At 39.8% G+C, this 27,941-nt stretch overlaps 2 protein-coding genes and 1 long non-coding RNA gene across 3 annotated transcripts; 2 read left to right on the forward strand and 1 right to left on the reverse strand.

The window, feature by feature from the left end:
* Positions 1-4: 4 nt before the first annotated feature.
* LOC108166786 (uncharacterized) lies at positions 5-1,014 on the forward strand. The gene is made up of 2 exons (XR_001777171.1): positions 5-86; positions 904-1,014. It is a non-coding gene; the product is annotated as an uncharacterized LOC108166786 (long non-coding RNA).
* dmgdh (dimethylglycine dehydrogenase) lies at positions 797-15,357 on the reverse strand. Its single transcript, XM_008423422.2, has 16 exons — positions 15,032-15,357; positions 14,603-14,771; positions 11,948-12,046; positions 11,698-11,862; positions 10,610-10,814; positions 6,793-7,041; positions 6,498-6,696; positions 5,801-5,970; positions 5,566-5,719; positions 4,970-5,135; positions 4,744-4,874; positions 2,953-3,170; positions 2,683-2,840; positions 2,248-2,307; positions 2,026-2,160; positions 797-1,412 (listed from the first exon to the last, which is right to left on the reverse strand). The coding sequence occupies exons 1-16, from the start codon at positions 15,151-15,153 to the stop codon at positions 1,200-1,202; spliced, it is 2,613 nt and encodes an 870-aa protein (XP_008421644.1). The 5' UTR covers positions 15,154-15,357; the 3' UTR covers positions 797-1,199.
* Positions 15,358-19,534: 4,177 nt separating this feature from the next.
* Positions 19,535-26,554, forward strand: bhmt (betaine-homocysteine methyltransferase). Its single transcript, XM_008423424.2, has 8 exons — positions 19,535-19,646; positions 19,792-19,924; positions 20,036-20,148; positions 20,968-21,159; positions 22,723-22,870; positions 24,661-24,843; positions 25,762-25,990; positions 26,093-26,554. Exons 1-8 carry the CDS (start codon positions 19,632-19,634, stop codon positions 26,271-26,273), a joined length of 1,194 nt encoding a protein of 397 aa, XP_008421646.1. The 5' UTR covers positions 19,535-19,631; the 3' UTR covers positions 26,274-26,554.
* Positions 26,555-27,941: the final 1,387 nt, after the last annotated feature.

Genomic DNA, 27,941 nt, shown 5'->3' on the forward strand with positions numbered 1-27,941 from the left:
TCCTGCGGCCGCTTTCGGCGAAGGAAACAAGCTGAAGTAGCCGTTCCGGCGAGACGGAGCAGTGTTTTAATACAAAAAAACAGGAAGTGAGTCCATTTTTTTGTCAAAGTTTAACACTACGGTGTGTAGATATGCCTACAGCGTTAACAGTCAGAACCCTCTCTTTAGTCAACATGCACAGCTCATTTTCCCAGTTCCGCAAATTAAAAACACTGCCTTGGCTGCGGCAGCCAATCAGGAGGCGGAAAAGAAACAGCGTCACACCGTACGCGGAAGTCTAGTTTGTAGCAATGATGTTCATCATTAGTAGGAATATGATACAAGATTTTGCTGTTTTCATTTTAGACTATAATAGTAATAATAATAATAATAATAATAATAATAATAATAATAATAATAATAATAACTCTAGTTATTATTATCTTATTAATGGTATTATTACTGTTATCACCAGATACAGACAACAGACATTCTTATAAATGGAAGGCTTTAAATAAAGTCTTCGATTCATAAAATACATAACTATTTGTGTATTTAAAAGATTACAGTATTGGGCATCTGACATTATAATAGATACATTTACTTTCTGAATGTATATGTTTCCAGTTTGATTTAAATTGTGACAAACATATTTAATTACACCATATTGGCACATTTGGCCTGATAAATTCAATTTTTTATGATTATTTTAAATAATATTCTAAAATATCATAAGTTTCATATGGGTCATGTGCTATGTAATTAATAAACAGTATAGTTTATTAAGGACTACAAATCAGAACTGACACTGACGACATACTATTTACACCATTTTAATTGCATTAGTCACACAAAAACGATTTACAAAACAATATATCTTTTTACATGTATGGAAACAGCTTTTTCTTACATATTCTGTTCCAGTTATCACACGGAAACATCTGACCTGTAACCACTTATCTTCCTTTCATGGAATCAGAAAAAAGGTAATTACTCCTCCCTCACACACACATTGTGGAAGACTTCACATGGCATCCAAACAATTTGTTTCCTTCTTCTTGTCAGGACACAGGAGGTTTTTGTTTCTTTTTGTCTAAACTGTCCCCTGCTCTGCAAACAGTTCAACATGTGGACCACATTTATTTATTTTTCCTCCCTTCATTCTTGCTTTTCACTCACAGCAGGATTTTTTTGAACCGGTTTTTGATGTCAAAGGCTGCTTACGCTTTAGCCTTTCCTTTCTTAGCGAGCCGGGTCCGCGTGGGCTCGGTGAGGACGAGGGGCTCCTGGATCACCGTGGCAGTTTGCTTCTTCCCCATCAGCTCCACCTCCACCTGCTGGCCCACGGAGCACAGCTCCAGGGGCAGGTAGCCGAACGCCAGGCTCTGCTGGCTGCTGTAGCTGTAGGCTCCGGACGTGGTGTTGCCCACCACCTGAGGAGGAAGAGGAGTTCAGTTTACTGGACCTCAAATAAGGAAAATTTATTTGAGGTCCAGTGAGTAACAATGAGTAACAATAAAAACTTCCCCCTCACACACGCACACACACACAATTTCTGAGATTAATTTAAAAATTCTAGTGGTTTTCTAGCAATTTTTTTTATATTACAAACTCAGAAATTTCCCAGGTTTTTCTGGAAAATTTCTGAAATTAATTTGAAAATGTTTGACTTTTTTTCTAGCAATTTGCTTACTTTTCAAACTCAAAGATTTTTTTCTTGGCAGAAATTTACTCCTCTTTATTTTTCTGTCTTGTTCATCACTCTGACATAATATAGTTTTTTGTAGAATACAGGACAAGTTACTTTAAACGCACTACTTCTGCATTTTGTAATAATCTGCAAAAAATGTAATAACTTTATTACATAATGTGGCAAGAAGTATTACAAAATGGGTTCAAGGATTTTGCTACATTTTTATCAGTTACTACATGATGCAGTTTTCATGTCTTATTGCATTTTGAAACCCGATTTTATTACACTGCTACATGTGGTGGCGTTATTACATAATATTACAACGAGCCGTTTGTGATCTCATCATTTCAGACCTTGCCGTTTAGCCAGATGGTCTCGTTGCCTTCCGGGTCGACGTCGTCCGTCCTCACAGAGAGGTAGGACAACTTCCTCTTCAGGCCTTTGGCTTTGATCTCCTGAAGCGCCGCTTTGCCGATAAAGTCGACCGGCTGTTCGCAGACCAAAGATTTACCGCAAATCATATAGATAGATGCTTAAATACAAACGCCTCTCCCACTTAAAATGACTGCACTTACCTTGTTCAGCTTAACGAAATAGTCCAGCCCAGCTTCCAGAGGATTTGTGTCACAGTTCATCTGAAAAGACAAAATGTTTTTATTCATAAAAGAGCAAAACATGTGCAATATACAGCACCTTGCAAAACTATCTCACGTTTTCTGGCATTGAAAGCAACACAGGAAACGCAGCAAAGATGTAGAAATGACAGTTTGTCCAATGAGAGAAGACTTTAACTTTGTGGTCTTAACTGAAAAGATAACAAAATGATCTGGAAATGATCAGCATTTCTCAACACAGACTAGCAGTAAACTGAACAACTGCAGGGAATGTGGTAGAATATATATATATAAATGTGCAGGGATTGTGAAATAGTAACTTTTAAACACAGGTAGAGTAATGGTTCCCTGCAGTGTGAGTTTGGTGACGTTCCTCTGTTGTGTCAGTTTGTGCACCTCCGCCCCCCAGCCCCTGAAGCCCTTCTCCAGTCTGAGCGAGGCCATGGCGTAGGTGCCGAAATTGTCGATGCCCTCATCTTTTCCCGCTGCCATCATGGCCTGGTACACCGCCGCCAAGTTCTTCTGGTCCATGTACAGCTCCCAGCCTAGCTCACCTACACATGGAAACACAGAACATCCACAAGCAGCTCCAAACTCTGGAACAGTAGAGTGTGGATTCCTCTGACCATATTTCGTTTTATGAATAATATGAAGTGTGTCCCCTACCGGTGTAGGAGATCCTGATGGCCCTGACCGGGATGCCAGCCAGCTGAATGTTCCTACAGTGTAGAAACTTGAACCCGCCGTCGCTCATGTCCTCGTCTGTCAGCTTCTGAAGAACCTTCCGGGAATTCGGTCCCGTAATTCCCAGCACGCCGATGTCGTCCGTCACATTCCTGATGTCCACGTCGTATCCGCCCTCTGCAGCTTCTGCTTCCATCCACCTGAGCCCAGTTCACACCAAAAACAGGAAAACAAACTTTTCAAAAAAACAAAGAAAAACATTTAGCATATTTAAACTTTTTTTTTTCCAGGGAAAAATATGGATCTTTGAATACAAGGCTGGCACCATGAGCCATGCACCTCCACTACAAACACTGGAGGTCGCTGCGTAGCCGCTAATGTTTCCCTGCGTAGTGAAAGTGGAGTGGGTAGGAATGTCTTAACGCGCTGCAGCTTCCAACTGGAGCAAAAGGAGGAGTGTAGTACCGACAGCTGCTGGGAGGTTTTAAATTTCAGCGTTTAGGAAAAAAGACTGTGAGAGAAGTTATCCGGCAAGGCTTGAGCTTTAGCTGCTGAGAGTTGAAAGGTTTCTGTGAACACCAAGTAGAGGACGGGCACGAGACGAGTTTCTGCTTCTAAAATGCTACCTTTCAAAAAAAAAAGATTGAAAAACAAAATCAATTCTTTTCACTTGTTTACAACAACGACACATTCTACTTCACTTGGAAACAAAGTTTTATTGAACTACCCCTCCCCTGCCTGTTGCTGCACCAGTAGTAGTGAAAAAGACTACAGTATTTTTCACATGCTTACAGCAAAATTGAATTTGACTGTTTAGTACGAAACAATGGACATGGTTAAAAAGTCCATGCATATCCTCCTTCCCCTTCCTGTTGCTGTGCCCCACCAGGCCCCTGGTAGAAAAAAGAAATTCTGTTTTTCTTCTCTCTTTTTTTTCTTGCTCACAGCAAAAACAAGTTAGACTATTCAGATAGTTTCTTTGTTTCACAAAGGAAGATACTTTTTTTTAAAGAACAAAAAAGAAACTGGCTGGCAGAAAAGTAGGCTGCATGTCTGTCTTCACTTTAGGAGAAAAAACTACATTAGCTCAGCTGATTTTGCTTGTTAGCCTAATATTAAACAGAGGTGGGCAGAGTACTCAACTCATAATCAAGTAGTAGTTGCAATGTTCTTATATTGTTTATAAGTTAGATAGGGATGAGGTGAGAGCTAGTTCTAAGCTTGTGGCTTGTTTAGTGTTGTCATAGCAACTCCTTAGCAACAGCCTACCAAGATGGTTGGCAGCTACAAAGTTCCCTGAAGTGTGACTAAGTACAATTTCACTGAACTCAGATCCAGAACCGCACAGCATTCTGGGAGATGTAGGCAGAAAAAGGGCTTGGACCACTCAACCTCTCACAATCAGCTAAGCTAGGTGGGCGACATTAACTAACTCACTCGCTCTGTGCTTACCTAGCAATAACTTGTTGAGTAACTTGTGTAGCAGCAGTTTCGAGTTTTGCCACCGTGCCTCACAGCTGCTTCAAATTAAGAATAATTTTTAAAAAAACAACGGCGTGGAGTGAAAGGAGAAAATGAGTCCAACAGATGGAGAGAAAATTTCAGATAAAACTGGAAAGATCACGGCAGTATTTTAGATATTTAAAACCAAAACAAAAAGTAATTATTGACATGGACTGATACGAAACATTTACATCGGTTTTTCAGGCATGTCATCCAGTCCCAGTATGCAGCAGCAGCTTCTGCTATCCAGATCGTCTGGGTGTTTCTCACCTGAGGTCATGGAGCTCAGACCCTGAGCCTGTGACGAGCAGGAACTCTCCCGGCGTCAGCTGGGTGATGGTGACCTCGGCAAAAACTCTCCCAGCAGGAGTCAGCATGTGGCTGATGTTAGTCTGGCCGACCTGGGACAGACGGTGCGTTGGGAAACAGACTATTAGTCTGACAGTGGAATCACCAGCTGGGTGACTTTTTGCAACAGGCTACGCTCGTGCTCTACCTTCGGCATGGTGTTGGCAAACAGGCGGTCGAGCAACTTGAGCGAGTCCTTCCCTTTCACGACAAACTTCCCGAAAGGCGTGAGGTCGATCACGCCCACCTTCTCCATCACCAGTCTGCACTCTCTCCCGACGGGTCCGAACCAGTTGGTACGTCTGAAGCTGGGCCTGATGGGAGCACAAAAAGTCAGTAGCTGCGTTTCCGTTAATCGTAAAATTGCGCAACTTGATATTTTGACAATACATTTTCGAAATGGAAACACTTCTTTCGCATCGCACGAGTTATGTGATCAACACCCGGATGTTAGTAGTGGCGAAAAAAGGACGACAAGAGGTGGTATGAGGATGATGATATTACTGAACAGATTTGCTGATGACTGAAATTGCAAGTTGAAGCAAAATTTGCGAATAAGTGAAAGTGTATTAAAACTTGAGATCGCAACTTCCTGGAGAGACTGGACTATGTCACGATTTTCCCTGGAGACAACAAACGGTGTTAGCTGTTGAAAATGGTTAAAAAAAAGCCAAATAACCCAACGATGAGGGTTTTGTTGTATTCAGATCACAGGAAAATCGCAAGTGTAAGGAAACGCCATACATGTATCCGGTGTCATCTCCAGGTTTGTAGAACCAGTGCGGTTGCTCCCAGCCGGCGTGGAAGCCCATGGAGCATTTGTCCTTCAGCAGCTCATACACGCCACTCGTCCTGGAGGTCGGCCGGCCGGCAAACCGCTCCTCTTTGGGGTAACCGACTGGAAAACCCAAAAGCTATTACCTTAATAACAGTTCAGCAACAAAGTTAAACAGTGCAATATCTTTTATTTTTCACTTACCCACGTTGTTGAAGCCATAAGACTCCCTCGCTTTGGCGCACATGAAAGGTACGTCAGTCCATTTGCCGTATCGGTTGGGATCGCATTCAATCAGGTCGTAAGGAGGCTCACCGTTCCTAATCCAGTCGCTCAGGAACTTACCGATGCCGCCAGCATGGATAACTCCATACCTTTTCAAGCAAAGTTCAAAGTTCAGTGGCTGGAATCAATCCAGAATTAAGTACAAGAACTTAATTCTTTTCTTAAATATTTTAATCTGGTCAGTTCTGTCTGTTTTGATTGAACTGTTTTAGGGCCTCTTGTCACTTTAAATCCAAATAGGCTGCTGCTGGCCACACCCACCCTGGCCCCAATTCAACGTTTACATGCGCGTGGGAAAATGGCTGCAAAGAGATGCACAATTATACAACTGTGCATCTTTGAAAAGCAGATGTGGAGTCTCCTGTACAACAAACCAGGTGTTTTAAGAAGCTGTTGAGACCCAAATAGAAACACAAAATGTGGATTTTTAAGTGACCATAAATATATATATATATATTCAAGCCAGTATATAAAGCAAATTTAATATAATTGTGACTCGTGTTGTTTTCATACAGCTGCCTCTAATATCCTTTATCTCCTGCTGAGGAGATACATTTTATTTTTTTATTTTTTGTGCACCTCTCAGTTAAATAAGCCCCTATTCTTCAATACGCACCCAAAACCAATGGCGGTCCAGTAGTTGTGGACGCCCTGATGTGGTCCAACCATGGGCAGCAGGTCCGGGGTGTATGTGATCGGTCCAGACACGACATTTATGATGTCGGCCTTCTTCAGCACAGGAACCATGTCCATGGCCATCTCTACGTGCTCCATTATTCTGTCGAGGTCCGACTCAAACAGCTCCTTCCCAAAACCTGCAGCAATAAGAAGAAGATTAAGTTAAAATCAAACCTGCCAACAAAAATAAGTTGTTACTGAATTAGGATATGGGTGATGGGTGGGATGCGGACCTGGTGGGACTCCATCTCTAACCCAGGAGTCCTGAAGAACCATCTTCTCCATCTTCTCATACGGACCAAACAGCAGCCCGTCTCTCTCCTGGCGCAGATAGTAGGAGCCCTCCAGGTCCCTGATGACAGCCAGCTCCTTCTTCAGAGCCTTCACCTCTGGTACCGTTGCCGTCACCACATATTGGTGATGCACAGGGATGGTGGGGTGTTGAAAACCAATCATCTGGCCCACTTCACGCGCCCAGAATCCTTTAAAAATGTAAACAGAGTGACAGTAAGTACACTTTTATGTATTTGAAGCTGTTAAAATTGTCCAAATCTGCAAGCCATAATCATTAAAATAGTTCTGTGTGCAATGGTTTCTACAAAATGAGTTTAGTTAAATCATTGAAATGAATCAACTTTTTAATGACATTCTGATTTATTCTCTTATCCTCGTTGTCAGTTTTTTTGCTACGCTCTCCTCTTCACTCATCGGCAATGTTTTCAGCCAACTCTCTCCAACTCTCAACTTCTGAAGATATGGTTATCAATTTGGTTCATAAAATACAATTAAAACCTGAAATGAAGCTTTACATGTGTCTAAAAAAATTCTGATAATGAAGTTATACGGCAGACGACACAGAGATGAAAAAATCTGGACATCTAATAAATGCATTTATTGATGGAAACTGCACCAACCACTTACAAGGAAGAAAAAATAAAGCAAGCAGGAGCTGTCAGTGATTACACGTGAAGTACAGTATGACTCCGCTTAAAAATTAACTGCTACAAAACAAATAAACTGGGTTTTTGGAGTTTGTTAGTGCCGTGAATGAAGTCCAGGTCAAGTTGCCAGACCAGAAGAGTGCAGCTGAAGCCTGTTGAAGCACCACTAACGTATGTTCAAGCTCAAAAAAAAAAAATCATATCTGCATTTTTTTTAAGCATATTATTTTTGCTTAAATAAAAATTATTTTTTCTTAAACAGCCTTCAGCTCAACTGGACTGAAGACTGTTTACCAAAAACCTGCACACAGGGCTAATTCATTGCATAATGAGCATCAACACATTCACCTAAAATAACACTCAAAACAAGCCTGGCTTTCTCAGTGTTAATCTGTCTCTCTATGTATGAGTTTAGACTTTAAGTAATCAAATCAGTGTGCTTAAAATGTCGCAGGAAACTAGGCATTGCTGCTAATATTAGGCATTGCTGAAAGGACAGAAGATGCTCAGTTATCCGCAGGCCCTCATTCCATCAGCTGAAACCCCTTAAAATAATTTGCAGTGAGTTTCATGGTTGGCTTGTCTAACACAGTCTGGATGTTTTTGGACTTTTGTAGGTACCAGGACCTGCTGGAAAACTCCAAACAGGAGCAGCGTTGAGGGCAAATCTTTGTCGACATTCTGCTGATGCCGAAGAAACACAATTTCGCAATTGCGATGTATCCATTAAAAAAGAATAAGCGCGTTTATGTGATAAGTCATTAAAAATAATGGCAGCGGCGGATGTAAACAGTTACATAAGATATATTCATAATGCAGCTATTTCCATACCAAGGCACCAGCTGGGATTTAAAAGTTGTGTTTGGATATGGAAAGTACCGCTTCAAACAATGTTTGTAACTGAAAAATTTGTTAATATGTTAATATGATTATAATTTGACGGGTAAAAACAGTACATGATGGATTTTTTTATGCTGTCCGTCAAAATGATGTATAACAAAAAAGTCTAGCGTGACCTCCGGTCGCCATGTTGGATTTCCGAATTCTGATCCCGTCACCTGGAACGCTGTCCCCTTGGATGTGACACCGAACCGAGCTTTGAGTTCCGACTCCGTAGGGAAACGAAACGTACCGTATTTCTTGAAGTCAGAAACTACAGTATTCTTACAGTACCATCTGAGTAGATTAAGGCAAATTATTAATAGTTTTTTATTTTGCTCGCAAGGGAAACCGACTGACAGGAAACAGTACACAGTGTTGACGGCTCCCTTCTTGGAAAGAAGACAGTTTTAATTCTGGCAAAACTGATACGATAAAAATTATGCGTAACATCACCATGACGACTGCTGTAAACCCATCTCTGCTAGCATGTTTGTAGGTTTCTATTTATGGGTGTACACCAAGGAAGAGGCCCTGGTGTGCATATCTCAGGGGCCTATGAAGGGAATCTGGACATAGAGGTGAGGGACATGAAAGTTCTTACACGTTATGCTAGATTAAAAAAAAAATAGCTTCCTGTGCTTTTCATCTCAACTCTACCCACAATGCATTTTAAAAAGAGCTAAAGCCCATTCTGTTTCTGGAGATGTTCTCAGCCTTCGGAGATGTTCTCAGCCTTCGTAGATGTTCGAAAAAATTTAATTTAAACTAAAAAAAACTAAGCTGGCTGATTTTCCACGAGGTTTTCTGCTGCCCAGGAAGCAGCTGCATCTGTTTTCAATCTATGGAAATCCACGCTGAGTGGAAGAACAATGAGGATCAACGTCAGAGCGAGTTCGACGTTGTATTTCCTAAAACCAGCACTGCACCACACACACACACAAACAGCATGCAAACAATGTTAGACCAAAAATATGGTTTAAAGCAGTTTGAGCTCAATTAAAAAAGAAAAAAATGTCATGCATGTAAAAATCCAGCTGCAAAAAGCTAAAAAAAAAATGTGAGGAGGTGTGCACGTTCTGCTCCTTCATGATTGGCTGTAATGGGATCTGCTGGCTTTTCTGTATTGGCTGCTAAACTTCAACAGATCCTCACAACATGAGTTCTATAGTTGCTGCGTTATAATTTGCCATGTGCTGCTGATTTTCCATATCTAACCACACTGCCTTTAGAAAAAAAAGATGACTAATCAAAAAGCTACACGGCCTAAATACAGCTCAGTTACACAACACCTTCCTCTGGGAAGAAAAGCGCCGAAGGGGAGTAACCGACTGAAGCTAAATTCCTGAATCAGAGCTGAAAAAACACGAGGCAGTAGGAGGGATGAAATGAAACGCTGTAAACAAGATCTCCCCAGAACTGGCCTGGCCCAGTTTAAACTCAAAGTTGTCTTGTATAAACTCTGCAAGCTGTGGTCTGAGCGGGCAAAGTTCTCCTGCTGTGGAGAGTTTTCAGATAAGATGTTAGCACTGCTGTAGGAACGCTCCATCTGCTTTTCAAATGAATTTTACTGCCGTTTTGTTTAAAAGAATAACAGAGGAGCGATTTTTTTCCCCCCTTAGTTTTAGACCAGTTGCTAGATACCAGAATACCTGACTAATCTAAGAAATGATTTAACAATTTTCTTAAGCGTGGGAAAGCCCAGATGACGATGTCATGTCCTTGCAAGGTTCTGATTGGTTGGGTCACAATATTTGAGCTAATTGAAAGGGCCTCTTTTATCTCTTCATACGATCCCACACCTGCATAAACATCACGGTTCTATGTCCCAGTCAACCAGGGCTCGCGTTAACGGAATATTTTCCATATTTGACCGTTTTTTTTTTCTTGACAGATTGCAGTTCACTATGTTGGTGCAGATGCGCAGACATTTTCAACTTATTGTTGGTTTTTGTCACTGCAAAGAAAAAGTTACACGTGTTCATCTGCTTGCTCTGCGATGGCATCTGGATTCTCTGTTCAACTTGTTGAATGAATATCGATTCAAACGAAACAGAATATTAATATTTAAAAACTGATTTTTTTTTTTTTTGGACACCTCCAGTCAAAATGACAGAAACATAAAAGTCTAGCACGCCCTCCGGTGTCAGCTGGTGCATAAAGGCATCAGACCTTGACAGAATACCACTTATTTCCAAAATCCTCATTATCGACATCGACATGCACAAACCTGCTGTGTTCACGATGCGATTTGCACGAATGGTCCCATGAGGAGTCTGGACGTCCCACTTCCCGTCTGCTGTCGGGTCGAGCCCGGTGACCGGAGCCGGGTTGTAGATCTGGGCCCCGTACATGCGAGCTCCCGCAGCCAGAGCCATGGTCAGAGAGTACGGGTCGATGTGGCCGTCTCCGGGCGTATAAAGACCCGCCAGCACCTAAGATGATAAAGTCACCTTAAATGTAAAACTATATTAGGAAATTATTTAAATCCCAAGGAAACAGGGAGCCAGGAAATATTAAATACCGGTTCCTGGACATTCAGAACAACTGAAAAAGAAGTAACTCAAAATATGCCGTAGTTACATTTGTCTTAATAGGTTGCCAATAAGTCAGCCATCAGGATATGTCTTATTCAAATTAAAAGAAGGTTTTTCCCAACATTTTTACTTTAAGATAATGATTCTTTGATAAAAGATTACTTTATCTTAAGGCGTTTGACACAAATCTACCACGGTTGGCCAATAACTGTGGCTGTACATTTAGCACCTTTGATTTAGCCTTTTTTTTTTTTTAAAGAAGTCTATAAGTTGGTGTTTGTTCCAATTAAAGCATAGATTTTAAAAAACAAAAACGCACCAAAGATGCTTAAAAAAACTACAAAGGCGCAGGTGTGAATACTTTTGCACCAACTCCAGTTTGAATGTTGGCAATTCTTTTTCAAAAATGTACTAAAACATCTCAAAATCATTCATTTTTTGTCATTATTAACCATTTCATATAGATATTTAAGAGTATGCCTTACTTAAATTAGACAAAGAAGTCTGTAAGTTAAAATTAGATGTAGAAAAAGAGAGGGGTGTGAATACTTTCTGGTGACATTGTAAACTTTATGAAAAATACAACATTCAAATTCAATCGATTTGTGTTGCTGGAGTTGAGTTCTTCCATTGTATCTGTATGATCCAAAGGGTAACGTGGAAAGCGAGTGTAAAGATGATGGTCAACATGACGATCCGTAGAAAAGAACGGAGACAGACTGAAAGAAAATCTCCAAAGTTGACTTCATCACATTGTGATCTGGCGCCGACTCATACAAACCTTGTCGATGTTGAGCAGGGGGAAAAGTTCGTGGACTTTTTCCGGTCCGATAAAGTACTGCGGCGTCACATGCCAGTGTGTCCGAGTCATCTGGTACTTCATCTCGTCCACGCGGGCCGCTGTTGAGGCGATGCGGACGCTGCCGGGCTGGTGGAAGCCCACAGCCTGCAGGGAGAGACGGCAGAAAATACGCGACGTCAGTGCGATGTTTTAAAACATGAACGATCGAAACGACAGCGAGGCGCGTCACCTGTCCCGTTTCCGCCTCCAGGGTCTCGTAGAGTTTGATGCTGTCAAAGTGGACTTTCTTCAGGTTGATGCCTGGATGGTAATAAGTCGTCAGACCCGCCTGAAATGCAGACACAAAGGCTGATAAATCCTATCTGTTTTAAACTAGGAACATTGCATACCTCAGAAGTCAAGTGTACTAATGCAAAAGCCACAAAACATCTATTTATCAGGAAAAAATCTCTATTAATCCAAGATGTTACAAATATAGAGAGCCTAAGTCAAAGTCGCTCTTCTAGGACTCACGCAGTCTCTTAAAGTGACTTTGCTTCATAATCCTTCCACTTAATTTTCCCCTAAAATACTTGGATACAGCAGAACAGCCATCTTTGTTGGCAATGACGTGGCCCTCCCTCCTATTGGAAACTGTCAATGACTGTCTGCTGGACTGATGTCAAGTCAGCAGCTTTTCAAATGATGGCATAAGTTATGATGTAACATTTATGTATGAAAGATAATTTCTAATGCTCTAACATTGATGCAGTTCAATTTCAATGAGAGCCAGAAGTGTATATGGCACCGTATGTGCCATATGTCTCTATGACATAGACGTTTCACCTTTTGAAATGAATTCCAAAAATAAATGTACTTTTTCGTGATATTTAAATTTTTTGGCACAATGTCTGTACTTTTTCGAAAGCCCCACAAGGCCCATGGAAGTCAAAATGTAATGAAAGCTTGTAAGTGAATATGGGTGCAGCGGTAGCTCTAAAGTGGGTCAGGAACTCGAATGATTTGAAAACCTATAGCACAGCAGCTGTTTGGTGTGAAAGTTATAACTGCAGATTCACATTAAGAGCAGCTGCCGAACAGACGCTCACTTCAACAGGCTGTCGAGGAAGAACAACCAACAGCTTCAGCTCTGCAGCAGCATTAAATAAAAGAAATCATAAACTCTGTGTGAATCGCTACATTTCTAAGGTTAAGTTCACAAAGCAGGCGCATGCGACCTAAACCCCAATTTTTTTGCCCATATGTGATTTTTTCATGGGAGTCTGAACGGCCCAATGCTGATTGTTTCACCTCTCAAAAAAAATCAGATTTTTTCCACTTCCGTACTTTCGTATAAGATGCTTATCCAATAGTTTTCAATGCGTGTCACAATAATCAATAAATCAATTAGCCAATTAATCGCATGTGAAATTAAAACAAACTCAATAATTTCCATTTGTATTGATTTATTGTTTCTCTCTTTTCTCTCTTTCTACCAAAAACTGGACGATCAAAGAGCTTCAGTCTGGCGCTCTGGTCTCCATCCATCCATTCATCCATTTTCTATACATCCTTGTCCCTCAGTGGGTTGGGAGGGTTGCTGGTGCCCATCTCCAGCTAATGTTCCGGGCGAGAGGCAGGGTCACCCTGGACAGGTCGCCAGTCTGTCACAGGGCACGCTCTGGTCTCATCTAAACCTTTTTTTGATGGACAGTTTTTTTTACAGAGACCTCATCATTTATAATATTTATTATTTTTGTTGTTTTGTCTATTTATTTTAGATATTTAAAACAGCTTTCAGTTCCATTATTAAATGTTTATTAGAATTTAAATTATCATTGAGAATGTGTTCTTGCATTATTATTATACCGTTACTGTTATATTACTTGAAAATTGTCTCAAAACAACAATGTTATCGTTTATCGCGATAACTTCTGGGACAATTTACCGTACAATTTGTTACTGTGACAGGCCGAGTTGTTTCATAATTCTGCACCAGAATTATGCAGGATTGTTTACGTCCAGACGCAGAAAATCTGGATGTAAACAATGGCTGAATGAAGCAGTGCTAACACTTAGCTTCTTCTTTCTTCCTCTTTCCTCTTTCATCATCTTCTTTCATCTTGTTATGACAATACTGTCAGCTCCCATTGGTGAATAAACTTTAAAATCAATTCAAAGAGGGTCAGCGTCCATTATTACTTCCTTAAACAAGGGGCTGCCGTATGACGTCTATGTTCGTCTTCTGCGCATTCTATCACTTTGGGGTTGTAAACCATGTCCATATACACACAAAAAAATCTACTTTCAGCAAAAAACTGGGCCTATTGTTTAGCCTATGTGGACATAGGCTAACAAACCCAAACCACTAACGATCGGGTCTGTATTTCAAAACTATTAAGCAAAAACAAAAGTTTTTGCATTAATCTTAAATTTGGATTAACTGGAACTGCAATTATTGGTCGACTTTTACTCAAAAGCAAATCTAGCAGAACAAATAAGAAAGAAAAAAAAAGAATCAGCCCAAAACAATTAGAAATGGTACAGTCCTGTCTTACACTAATGCAATCCTGAGAGACCTTTATGTTTTGTATCTCCAATGATCTGTTTTTTTAGAAAAAAATCCTACAAATCAACAAAACAGGTACTGTTTATATATATATATATATATATATATATATATAAATGCATATAAAACATTTTTGTGGTTGGTGGTAGTTCAGAAGGGCCTGGAATCAAATCCTGTTCAGGGCCCCATTAAACCTCAGACCGGCCCTGCTGTGACAGCACACAGCTCCTATGATGATGCTTCTCACCACAAACCATCCCATCTGTCATCTTCCTGAATGTGCCAGCAGCCTGCTTCCTCTAAGAATAAACCATTTGGGACTAACAGTGGACGTACAGCGTGCCAGGTGGAGCCCGCCGTCAGCTCAGACTTCTCCAGCAGTACCACATCCTTCACGCCGCCTTTGGCCAGGTGATAGGCCAGACTGGCCCCCACACATCCTCCGCCAATGATGACGGTGTCTGCGGTGTCCTTCCAGCGCTTCCCCAGAGCTGAAGCGGCATCACTGTAAAAGTTGCAGGGAATAGATTGTAGGTGAACAGATGCAGCAGCAGCAGCAGGTACATTATTGCTCAGGTGCTGCTTGCTTCAGCTGGAGAAGTGACTTTAAGTTTAGTTTTAACTGTCTGACAGACATTTGTTGCATGAGATTTAGTTTTGCGTGTTTATATGCAAGTTAAACTTTTATTATGACATAAGCAAAGTAATTCCGGTTTGATTTAAAGTGTTTGGTCCACGTAGTCCAGAGAGGCAGATTCGTCTCACCCTTCTTCTGCATGTTTTCTTGCGGTGCAGCAGATGGTCCTCACGGGGAGCCGTGGAATCCCTCCACGCACACTGAAGTCTTTGCGCAGCTGAATGCTAATGAGGTTTAATATTCTAGACATTTCTGCGCTAACAGACTGACAGAAAACTAACCGAGCAGACAGCACGGTCAACCACCCCTCAATATGGACCCTGGTGCTGCAACGAGTAAGTTACAAATATCCCACTTTTACATTGACAGGGCGCCTTTTGGATCCGCCCACAGGTCTGAAGGCAAGATAGCGGGGAAGTTTACTCGGAGTTAACTGTTTGTGCGCCGAAGATCCGGATATCGGTCACAAAAGTATCGTCACCAGGCTTAAGTCTTTTTTTTTTTTTGCCTGAAGGGGCTCTCTCTCTCTCTTTCTCCCTCTTTTTTTTCTTTCTCTCTCTCCCTCTMTCTCTCTCTTTTTTTTCCTCTCTCTCTCTYTCTCTCTCTCTCTCTCTCTCTCTCTCTCTCTCTCTCTCTCTCTCTCTCTCTCTCCATATCGTCTTCTGGTAATAAAAATATGTTGTTGTTTTTTTGGGGGGGTGGGGGGTTAGCAACAAAAGAAAAAGAAAGTAAATGAGTTTAAAAAATGTGGAAAAAATCAGGCCATTAATGAGGGAATTTTTATTGAATTTTATTTTAAAAGTGAAAAAGAAGAATAAATGTCTGAAGGAGTTGCAACTGTGATATGTTTTTTTTTTTTGCGTTTTATGAATGACAAAAGTATTTTTTGAAGGACACTTTTGTGTACAGAGACTTCATAATACATTAATTTGTTTCTATTTTGTTTATTTATTTTGGATACTTATAACGTCTTCCAGAACCTGAAACTAAACCATCAACTACGACCAAAATGCACTAAGTCATAAAAACGTTCATTGCTAATTGTTTGGGTAAGCGATAAGGCTAACTGCTGTTACCAATGCAAGTTGCTAACTATTAAATTCTCAGCATTATATGCACTCAAACACTAACACATGTTGCACAGTAGTATAGTTGACATTCATTTAATGAGGAAAAAATTTAATTTATTATTAGCTTAGAATTCACTGTCACTCAGTAGGTAATCCTGTGCTACCATTCATTTAGGAATATCAATGATAGCCCAAAAGAAGCAAAGTAATATCAGAACAGGTCAAAAGTCTGAACAGTGACATGTAGTATCTGACTGGAATCAATAATCTGACCTGAAATTATCTGTCAATTTCAGCCTGAACTTTCCATCCAGAAACATTGATCTCTGACGGGTCCTTGAGCCTCTGTGAGCAGCTCAGCCTTTAACCCGCTGGAACGGCTGCAGCAGGTTTCAGCTGGATGATGTTTCCTGGAGCTGAAAGACTTGATGGAAATCCGTCTCTTAGCTGCTTGGCAGTGTGTATTCAGAGATAAAGCTCATAGAGTTGAGGAAGACTTAATGGGAGAAAGGGGCAAACATTTACAGATTATTAGTTTAACAAAAAAAAAGTTTGCATGAAAAGGTTGCTTTTCCAGCTTAGATGAGGATGAAATCTGACATGATTTAAATTAAAACTGGGCCATCTCTGGTTGACGAGTCCTTAAAATGTTCAACTTTTGAAAGATTTCTGAGTTTCAAATTTTGAATATTTTTGACTTGCAACTCAGAAATTTATGGGTTTTTTTCTAGCAAATTTTAATTTTTTCAAACTCAGAAATGCCTTTCATTTATTTTTTGTTTTTAGAAAATTTCTGAGAATCTCAACATTTGAAATTTTGGTCGAAATTTACTCTTGCTTTTTTGTTATCTATATTGGCCCTAATATGTTGCCGTACGTAAGTGCTTGCATTGCAACACAATATATTGTATTTTTCTCTTTAAAAAAAAATTTGAATAAGTGTAGATTATTTGACTGTTTTAGATTATATTAATTAAAATGTTTTATTTGCTTAAAATGTAAGATTTAAATAAACTGGAAAGTTTGCTTTGTAAAAGTGCCAAGAATAACTTTTTTTGTCAGATAAAGGTTGCCCTTAGAATAAGATTCTAAAGAATCTTTATTCCTAGATGTATTAAAACTCTATTGGTGGTGATTATGGTCTTAACAGGAAAAGGGGCCCCAAACATAATTAAGCTCAAGGCCTCAGATAACTTTGGGCCATCCCTGTATAACAGAATACCACCTTCATCCTGTCTATTTTTTTTTACCTGTAGCTAATGTTAGCTTTACAAAATGTAAGGGAAAAACAAACGCATTAGTGATTTAAAGAAGACACTCATATTTTTAGTTTTGTCTGTTTGGCATTAGTCTTAGTTTATTTTGAAAAAGCAAATTTTCAAAATTCATAGCACAAAGATGACAATATTTACCAAGTTTTAGGTATTTGGTAAAATTCTAAAACGCAAAGACTGTTTAGTCAGACAGGTTATGGTTAAAATGAAACTTATTCCCTTCTAGGTGACTGCTCCACAGGACAAACGTTGTGCTTTGGTTTCTCCTCAGTCTCTTGTTAGCAGAACCTGGACCAGGCTGCCTCATCACAGCAGGGCATCGCCATGGTAATCTGGACTGAAAAACTTGTTTCTTGCAAACCATGGCCTCTACTGTTTTTTGTTGTTGTTGTTGTTGCTGTGCAAAACCACAACACAATGCCAGGAATGAAGACATTTTGTATTCAGCGCACTCCGTATGTCAGTGAAGCAACACATTTTGCCTGGTAACGCACCTTCATATAGTAACTGGCGGTACTGATTCACACTGATTTTATGGGATGGACAAAGTGAAGCTTTATGTTTTTTTACAAATCAAAATCCGAAAAGTGTGGCATGCATTTGTAGCCACCCTCTTTAAGCCAGTATTTTATAGCAGTAGAGTTGTACCTACAAACGTCATTCGGGTTTTGTTTCTACTAGCTTTGCGCATCTAGAAACTTTCATTGCTTTTGCTCATCTTTGAAGAATAGCTCAAGTTCAGTCAGACAGAACATTTCTGTGACCCTCACATTTCAAATCCGACCAAGACTAGGTCATTCTCTTTCTCTTTCTTACTGTTTATTTAATGTCACATGCTGTTTTATTTTTTCTTTAATTATGTAAAGCACCTTGAAATGCCTTGCTGCTGAAATGTGCTATACAAATAAAATTTGATTGATTGATTGATTGATTGATTGATTGATTGATTGATTGATTGATTGATTGATTGATTGATTGATTGATTGATTGATTGATTGATTGATTGGTTCTAAGACATGGAAATGCTTTGACTGAAACCAACCCATTGAATTTCTGCCTGCATGTTCAGGGTCGTTGTCTTTTTCCCCCAGTTTTGAGTCATTTGCATCTTTAAATAGGTTTTCTTCCAACATTGTCCTGAAATGTAGTCTGAATTACGAATTAGTAAATCACTAAAAAGTCTAGAAGATTAGATAACATATACTTCTCTGTAAAATCAAACTCATTCTCAATATAGCATTTTCACCTACAGAACATGGTTAGCCTTCTATGCTACATCTTCATAAATAATTATTTCATCAAGTCACATCCACTCTCCCAGCGATATATAATTAAAACTCAATCAATCAATACACCAGATTTTCCACTCATTTCCCCATGACTATATTCCTTCTGTAAAGCCACTAAAGAGTGAATCAAACATGAACAGGAAGTGTCCTGACGCAGAAGCTGTTGCTGTACATCCACGAGTCGGCGTCTACAAGTAGAGCCATTAAAACGGCACGTCCTATTTTCAGCTAGCACGTTGGACACGTCGAGAGGAAAACAATTGGCGATAAAGGAATTATAATTAAAAAAACACATTACTTGAGCAACCACAGAAGCCATTGCCGCCAATCTAATTAGCATATTAGGTAGACATGTAGCTTGAACCTAAATTTAGCTACGAGATAAATATTTAGCCGTATGCTGAGTATTTAGTTTGCTATTTAGCTAGCAACCCCAATATTTAGCGGGGGAAGCTAAGTATTTAGCTAAATGTTTAGCCTGCTTGGTGTTTAGTAGTTGAGAATTAAATATTTAGCTTCCTAACGTAATATTTAATTTGAAAGCTAACCGTTTAGTTTGCTTATAAATTCATTTGGATCTAATTAACATGGCAAAAAAGGCTGAAATTTAATACTTTTTTTCTTCTTTTATTCTTTCTTTATTTTTGCTTTGACGGGCTAAATAAACCAAAAATGTTGCTGTTTATTGTGTAACTTTTCGAACGGAACCTCATATGTGTCAGTGAGTACAAGACAAAAGTGAGAGCGTACAAGACTGGGATTTTATCTTCTTCACGGCGCTTTCCTGGCATGTCAGGGCCGTTAGCGCAGAAAAGAAAAACATTGAAACCACACAAATGTGTGATGCCAACATCACACATTTTGTCTCGTCCAACGGCAGCCAAAATAAATTCCTTGTGCAAACTTGCAGCTAATAGCAAGGGAGGGAGTTGGAAAGACGATCCGCGTGTGGAGAGGGGTTGCAGGCGGTTCTTGCTGTGACATTAGGGGTTGCGCTCTCGTCTTGAACTATAAATGCAGCATGGATGCCTTCACGGATCCTTTTTCACAGACTTGGAGGAACGCTGCAGCTGAGAACAGGCGTTCGCAGAGACCATGGCACCAAAGAAAGTAAGGGCGCACGGCGAAGAGTAATGTACACAATTCAGTTTAAAATGTTGTTACTCTTTCTCTTGCACTTATTTATTTGTATTAATTACGTCAGACAGCGTTGTGTTTTACGTTTTTTCCTGCAACTTTCTTGCGACGCGCGCAGGGCATTCTGGAGCGCCTGGATGCAGGAGAGGTGGTCCTCGGAGATGGAGGGTTCGTCTTCGCCCTGGAGAAGAGAGGCTACGTGAAAGCGGGGCCGTGGACTCCTGAGGCCGCGGCCGAATACCCCGAAGCAGGTAAACTGCATGGCTCCGTATTTTATTTTATTTTTTATTTTTTCTTTCCTTGTCTTCTGATCTCCTGACTCCCGGTGTAGACGATGCGCTAACAGCTGCGTGTTGTTCCAGTGCGGCAGCTGCACAGGGAGTTCCTGAGAGCTGGCTCTAACGTCATGCAGACCTTCACCTTCTATGCGAGCGACGATAAACTGGAGAACAGAGGGAACACTCAGCGCTTCACTGTAAGCTACACTTCCTGAAAGTTTTCACACTTCCTGAACTTCCACATTTACTGGATTTTTTTTCTCTTGCCCCGCCTGCAGATAGCTTAATTAAATAATATTAATTAAAGATTATGTTTACTTTCTGTCACAGATCTTCTGCTGGCTTTAGATCTGGACTTTGACTAGGCCATTCGAATATGAATATGCTTTGACATGTGTCAAATTCAAGACCAAATCTGGCCCGCGTAGCTATTTATCCAGTCCATTTGTTTATTACATTATTGGCTGTAGTTATTTTCAGTTTTTTTCCCAATGTTGTGTGACTAACATTATAACTTATGTTATCAGAAACATGGGCTCAAAAGTGCAATATTATTTGGGAATTTGTTACATTACGTTGTTATGTTATTGGTGACTGCAGAATGTGTTTTCCACTTTTTGTTTGTATAGCTATGGAAAAAGGGTTAGGGCTGCTGAAAAATGAAGCAAATCAGATTTTAATCTCAGATTTCTGACTTTAAGAATCAGAATATTAAAGCCAGAATTCGGGAAAAAAAAGGTCATAATTTTTTAACCTATTTTTCTAAGAAATACAACTTTAGTCTCAGAATTCCGACTTTTGTTTTCAGAAGATTAAAGTTTACATTCTTTTTGCCAGTGATCCTCTTCCATATATATCACATGAAATCACAATAAAATACATGTATAACTATAACTGTGATGTAATAAAGAGCAAAAAAGTTTATCTGGTTTCGACGCTCCTCTTTGAACCATAAAGGTTGCTTTCGCACTAAATGTAAAAGTGAAGCATTTCTTTTTCTCCTCGTGAACTTTCAGGGGGAGCAAATCAACGAGGCGGCTTGCGACCTGGCCAGGGGGGTGGCCGACGAGGGCGACGCTCTGGTGGCGGGCGGAGTCTCACAGACGCCCTCGTACCTCAGCTGTAAGAGCGAGGAAGACGTCAAGGCCATCTTCAAGAAGCAGATCGACGTCTTCGTCAGGAAAAACGTTGACTTTCTGATCGCAGAGGTATGTGACGAACACAAGATGTAGCTGGTGCCGCCCCACAACCAATTAAAATGCAAACTTTTTTTCTTCCTCAGCAGAAAGCAGGTAACCTAGTTTCCTAGTATGTGGCAAGCAATTAAAACTTATTCCACTATACATAGCAAACCTTTTCAGGGTAGCACAGACAGAAAAAATATATTTTGTAGTTCTTGGGTGGCCCTCCCCTTTCTAATGCTGCCTTGGGCAGTTGTATCTGGGCAACTGCCCAGATACTCCATATTAAAAACTGCTACCTTTTATACGTGTTAATGCACCTCACCGAAAGGAGGTCTGACTTTAAAATCACAATGAGGATATCTGTGTGTCAATTTTCCTTTCTTAGCAAAAAACAAAACAGAAACAAACATGCAGGTAACCTTAAATATACAGACAGTTTTCTGCTTTTTTGCCTTAATGTTGGTCCCTTAATTCTATTTTAATTCTTCTTGTTCACAGTGTTCTTTGCCTACAACACACAAAAACCTCCCAAACCAAAAGTCCTTCAACAACATATGGAGGTTGAACACTTGCTGTGATTGAGGGTGGGTGGACTGTTTATGTCCACAAGAGGGCAACAAAAGCAATCATTTTCATAATCAAAATTAGTTTAGGTGCAGTTCCCTCTACACTTAATGAGACATCTAGTAAATGTGGGTAAAAAGCCTTAGAATGAGTCAGTTATTTTGCAGTAGAATAATCTCATAATCTATCATTTGAGTGTTTGTTCAGTTCCATGTTGTCTTTGACGACATCCCGTGTCAAGATTAGTTACTTCTAATAATTCCTGTTAATTACATGATCCTTACATGTAATTGTGCGCTTTGGTCAGACAAGGTTACAATTGAGCTTTTCATCAACAAACACTTAAGCAAAACCTTAATATGTGGAAAAGCCCCTACTTATACTGTGAAGTATAGTAAAAGATGTGTGATAGTGCTGGCCTGTGTTTTATCCAAAAGGCACTTGGAGAACTTGTTAGTGTGTAACATCATAAGCTCTTTTCACATACCAGGATATTTTAAATACAAATATGATGCAGATTGGCATTTCCATCACAGGTTTTGTTCACATTTTCAACAGGGCAGTGGCGTCCTCAAAAGGTGGGCAAGGAGGGACCATGGCCTCCTCTTGAAAAATGTTGACCTAGAAAGTCTTACAAAGTCATTTTGTAGCCGTTGTAAAACCCAATAAATTAATTAATTGATCAAATTAAAACTAAAATGAAATATGTATTAATATAAATATATTATTATTATTACTTCTTTTTTTTAGTTTAGTTGTGCCCCCCTAAAATTTTTAGTTAATTATTTTTATTTTATTTTTTTTTCCAACCCTCTGAACATTTACTGGGGGTGCTGCTGCACCAGGGGTGCCTATTATTTTGAAACTTTACCGATTGTCTGTGAGTTGTATTCTGAAAATCCAAAGGTGCAAACATCACCAGATGCACCTAGCAGTTGCCGCGCTCCAGTGTTTTGATTTCTATTCCTAAGAATCGTCACAGATTGTAACTCAGATTGTCCTTGTCCATTCTGCCCCGCTCAGTACTTTGAGCATGTGGAGGAGGCTGAGTGGGCCGTCCAGGTTCTGAAGACCTCTGGAAAACCCGTGGCTGCAACTATGTGCATCGGACCCGAGGGAGACCTGAATGGAGTCAGTCCTGGGGAATGCGCCGTCAAGCTTGTGAAAGCAGGTAACGAGGTTTTTCATAACCCGTCGTGTCGTAGCCTGATGGGTAAAAACCATTCCTATATCCTGGTTGTGGATTCTGAACCCCACATGGACAACTTCAAAATATATGTATTCCTAACCCGACCGGATTATGTAAGCACTGCGGCTAAATGCCACCGGTGTTGCTTTTAGTCTTCATGTCACAAAGTTCTGCTGTGGAAATTCAAAGTTTGGTTTCGAGACCATGGAATGCAGCATGTGGCCCACAAATGAGGGTGTTAAGGATTTAAAGCTGCCGGTGTTTTTCTCCAGTGGTCGCTGCAGACGCATTTAGATTGGTATTTCAGTCATAAGTGGCACTTTGTTTATAGTGTCGTACAATTACATTTGTGCAGGAATGTAGTGTGTAGTATTGCCAAACAGCAAAGATGACTAGCTAACCCAGATCTAACGGCACAAGACCAGATTTATGCAGAGGCGCAAACTCCTGGAATAAATAATTTGTAAATAACAAATAAATAGGGATAGGAAAAAAACACAAATCAGCGATGTACAAGAGATATCTGTTTTTTTTCCCTCCACTGCACCATTGACGACATTTTTATTTTACACAATTTATGTCAAATTCCTAAACAGTTTATGTCACACTCATACAGGCAATTTATATCAAACTTATGACAAACTGTTTAGCAAACTCTTACAAAATCTTTTAACATCCTGAGAGCAGATGAAGTTCAAGCGAATGTGTGAGGAGTTTCACATGACTCGTGTTTTCTTTTTTTTTTTTTTTCTTTTTTTTTTTTTGTTATGCTCCTTAAGAATCCTGTTCAGACAGGTGTAAGCAGATCATTTCTCACAGCTGTGACAATGTCTAAATGATCAGTATGATTTCAGTCTTGGCAGAGCCCAGTATGTGTGTATGACAGATTTATTTTCTAAATCCACCTGTCGGATGGGTGTTACACAATTCAGTGCTAATAAATAACACAGCCTGTCATTTTATCTGATGTTTAGATGTTCTTACTAACGTCTAGTGCATGAGAGTGTGCTGTAATTTGTTACATGGGCTTTGAGTAGAGTATAATAGAAATTATGGCAGCAAAGTGACAAGCAGACTGAAGCATTTATTTTTATACAAAGTTAAAAATATAAATAAGAGAGATTGTACACTGCAAGTCAGAGATTTTATATAATTACTAAGCATAGAGCAGTGTGTAAAATCTGCTAATTTTGACATACTTCCCTAAAAGTTTGAAATTTATAGAAAGTTCCTAGTTTGTTGTGTTACTTTGCTTTAAAAACACAGACCTGCAAGACTGAATCCAGTCCTGCTCCAAATAACTTTCATGTTGTCTAAAAATCAACAACAGTATGAAAATCATAATCCTCCTTTATGAATTGCTGACTAAAGTTGATGGAAATTCAACACTCTGTATGTGTTGCTGCCTCTGGTTAATGTTCAGTTTCCTATTGTTGTTTTTTTTCAGTTTTTGAATGTAGTTTACAGCATGAAACCTCAGTTTTAATACATGTGCAAATAAAAACGTAGCTTCTTACTTAATGTCATATTTGAGGAATAACACTTGGGTCACTGACGCAAGTTTAACCTTCAGTTTAACGTTCAGCATGGTAGGCTTGTGCTGCCCTCTGCTGGTGATGTCAACACATTACGGCAGAAAACAACTATGGGTACGTGTTGGAATCAGAACAATACTTCTGGACTAACATTATCCTTTGCAGGAAAAAACAAACAAACAAAAACACTGTTTTGCCAGTGTAATAGTGTAACAGAGTTATTCATTTGTTTTGCAGGGGCAAACATTGTCGGCGTCAACTGCCACTTTGACCCAGAGACCTGCGTGAAGACCGTGAAGCTGATGAAGGAAGGAGTGGAAAAGGCCGGGCTGAAGGCCCACTACATGTCCCAGCCGCTGGGCTTCCACACCCCCGACTGCAACCGACAGGGATTTATCGATCTTCCCGAGTTCCCGTTTGGTGAGCACTTCAACTTCGCTTTATTTCTCACCCCAGACACTGACGGTTAGGGCTGGACAGTAAATCAGTAACAATATACACTGCTCAAAAAAATAAAGGGAACACTTAAACAACACAAATATAACTCCAAGTAAATCAAAATTCAGTGAAATCAAACTGTCCACTTAGGAAGCAACACTGATTGACAACGGGGACCCTCGTCGGGTCAATCAGTGTTGCTTCCTATGTGGACAGTTTGATTTCACAGAAGTTTGATTTACTTGGAGTTATATTGTGTTGTTTAAGTGTTCCCTTTATTTTTTTGAGCAGTATATATTGTGATAGACACGTAATCAATATCAGCAGATAACACATCTGATAGAATTTTCAATAATGTCACTGAACTCCGAGCTAGAGCCGCACAGCATTCTGGGGGATGTAGGTAGAGGAAAGGATTTAGCCAACCTCGTAAAGGTGGTGGCATCAACTAATTCACTCACTAATTGGTTACCTAGCAACACCTTGTAGAGCTACTTGTAGCAGCAACCTGCTGAGTAACTTGCACAGCTGCAGTCTCAAGTTTCGCCACCGTGCTTAACAACTGCTTGATAGGGATCTGGTATTAATATCAGTCCCAATATTGAAAAAAAAATTCTTACAAAATTAAGAATTTAGTAAGAATATTTCTTTATTATTTATTTTCATTATATCATTATATTTAGAATTCCTATCTGCATTTCTGAAACATTTTAAAGGTTTGTTGCAGTTGATTTTCACATAGTTGGCAAAGGCAGTCAACCTTTGTTTTTGTCAGTTTCTCTATTATTATTATTATTATTATTATTATTATTATTATTATTATTATTATAGCTGGATCATCCAGCCCCACCGACAATAAACTGTGACTATAGAATAATTTACATACGTTTTCCCCAACAGCCCTAGAGCCCAGAATCCTGACCAGATGGGACATGCAGAAATACGCCCGGGAAGCGTACAACGCTGGCATTCGTTATATTGGCGGGTGCTGCGGGTTCGAGCCCTACCACATCCGTGCTGTTTCTGAAGAGCTGGAAGCGGAGCGGGGTTTTCTTCCTGCCGGCTCCGAGAAGCACGGCAAATGGGGCACCGGCTTGGAGCTGCATACAAAGCCCTGGGTCAGAGCCAGGTAGATAATTCTCTAAAGTATTAAGTTTTAAATCCTTTCCCTTTTGGGAATAACAGTAAAAGGATTAACATGTAAACTAATGGAATCTGGTCCTGTGCGTAGGGCCCGTCGGGAATACTGGGAGAAACTACAGCCCGCCTCTGGGCGGCCATTTTGTCCTTCGATGTCCAAACCCGACAGCTGGGGTGTCACCAAGGGACACGCCGACCTGATGCAACAGAAAGAGGCCACCTCGAAGGAGCAGCTGAAAGTCCTCTTTGACAAGGCCACCCAAAATGCCTGAGCGCTCCCCCCCCCTCCCTGCACCTGACACCCCAAAATAAATCCTCAGAAGAAAAGCAGAAAAAAATGAGTGACATTCCCTCAAACTTCACAAACCCAAACTGTCTAATCTAAGCCTGTCTCAGAGTATCTTGTAGGACTCAACAAGCAGTAGATGTCTGAGTCAGATCCTAAACCATGTCAAGTTACTGTATTGCAAGCTTCAAACTCGTGCCATTACACTCCAAAAGTGTCTGATGTTGTGTGAAACAATAAATGAACAAATAAAACAAGCAAACCAAATCTGCATGTGTTGGGTTGGTGTTTGTAAGAAACAGCAAAGGAAATGCTTTTTTTTTTTACCTAATCATTTCATGGAGGGTAAGCAAGTGATAGAGGTTTTCCAAATACCTAAAAACCACTTTAAGACTCCTATTTATAATTAATGTACAAAAGATTGTTTCATTTTGGGTTGTTGAAAGTGAAAACAAGTCAACTTTTAACACAATAGCAACCACCCAGTTTAAACTTATCCCTCCACCAGGGATCTCTTGTAAACGTCTCCATGTTCCCAAAGCTTTTTAACATTTGGCCTTTTTGGAACCACAAACTTAGATGTGTTTTATTGGAACTGAATGTTACAGACCGACACAAAGTAGCACATAATTTTGAAGTGGAATAAAAGTCACTCATGGCTCTCAAGTTATTTTTTTTCTTAATTAAAATATCAAAACTGTGGTATGCATTTATATCCAGCAGCCCTTCCCCTGGGGTTCTTATTATTTGTAGATCTACAACTTTATGGCCTCTTCTCTAAAACTCTGTAGCAAATCTGTGTAACCTTCAAAGAGCAGCTGAGATAAATTACACCCATGTGGACTCTATTTACCAATTAGGAACAGCTTGTTGTTTGGAATGGATTTTATTTAAAGGTAGGCTAAATTACACTAAATTCAAAAGACACACTTTTTTAAAGATTGTTTTACTTGCATACAAAATTGAAAGCAATTTTTCTGTACAGTTTACAACAATGGCCTACTTTGTGTGAATCTATTGTATAAAATCCCAATAAATTGTATCAGTTGTGTCCAAGGTTTTTACAATGAAGACCCAAAATTGGGAAGTTCAAAGCAAATGGGTGGCAAAAAAATATTTGAATATAAAAGTTTCAAAATAAAATTGTTGTTGCTTCTTATAAATAATTTTATTGGTTCAAGAAACTTGGGAGATTTCAGTGAAAAGGACAACATAGTGATATCTTTGTAGAGAAGTGATCTGTAGATTTCTGTAAAGACCAAAACATAAATATTATCTCTCACTATTCTGGACTCTGTTTACCACCTGAACAGTTTAAGAAGAAATGGGGAAAAAGGTTGATCTTTTTCGTAAATTAAGATGTGTTCAAGTGTCTTTGTGTTGAGATTAAAACCCTACATTAGGTCCCACACCAGAGTTAAAGAGAACTTGAAGAGTAAAATCCCTTTTTCCAAAAAGAGAACAATTAGTGAAGCTAAGATGCTCGCTCTCACTATGTGGGCATGTTTTAAAACTTGGCTGTCCTGAGGGAGTTTTTGATTTTCTGTTTATTCATGTAGAGTTCTGGGTCTGCAAATAACATGGCATGGAGTGTTTTTCTATTAAAAGGGTTTTCATGCTGGAAAACATGCTATTTTCCCCCCAGTTGGTATCC

Source organism: Poecilia reticulata, linkage group LG12 (genome assembly GCF_000633615.1).
Source record: "Poecilia reticulata strain Guanapo linkage group LG12, Guppy_female_1.0+MT, whole genome shotgun sequence".
Classification (NCBI taxonomy): Eukaryota; Metazoa; Chordata; class Actinopteri; order Cyprinodontiformes; family Poeciliidae; genus Poecilia; species Poecilia reticulata.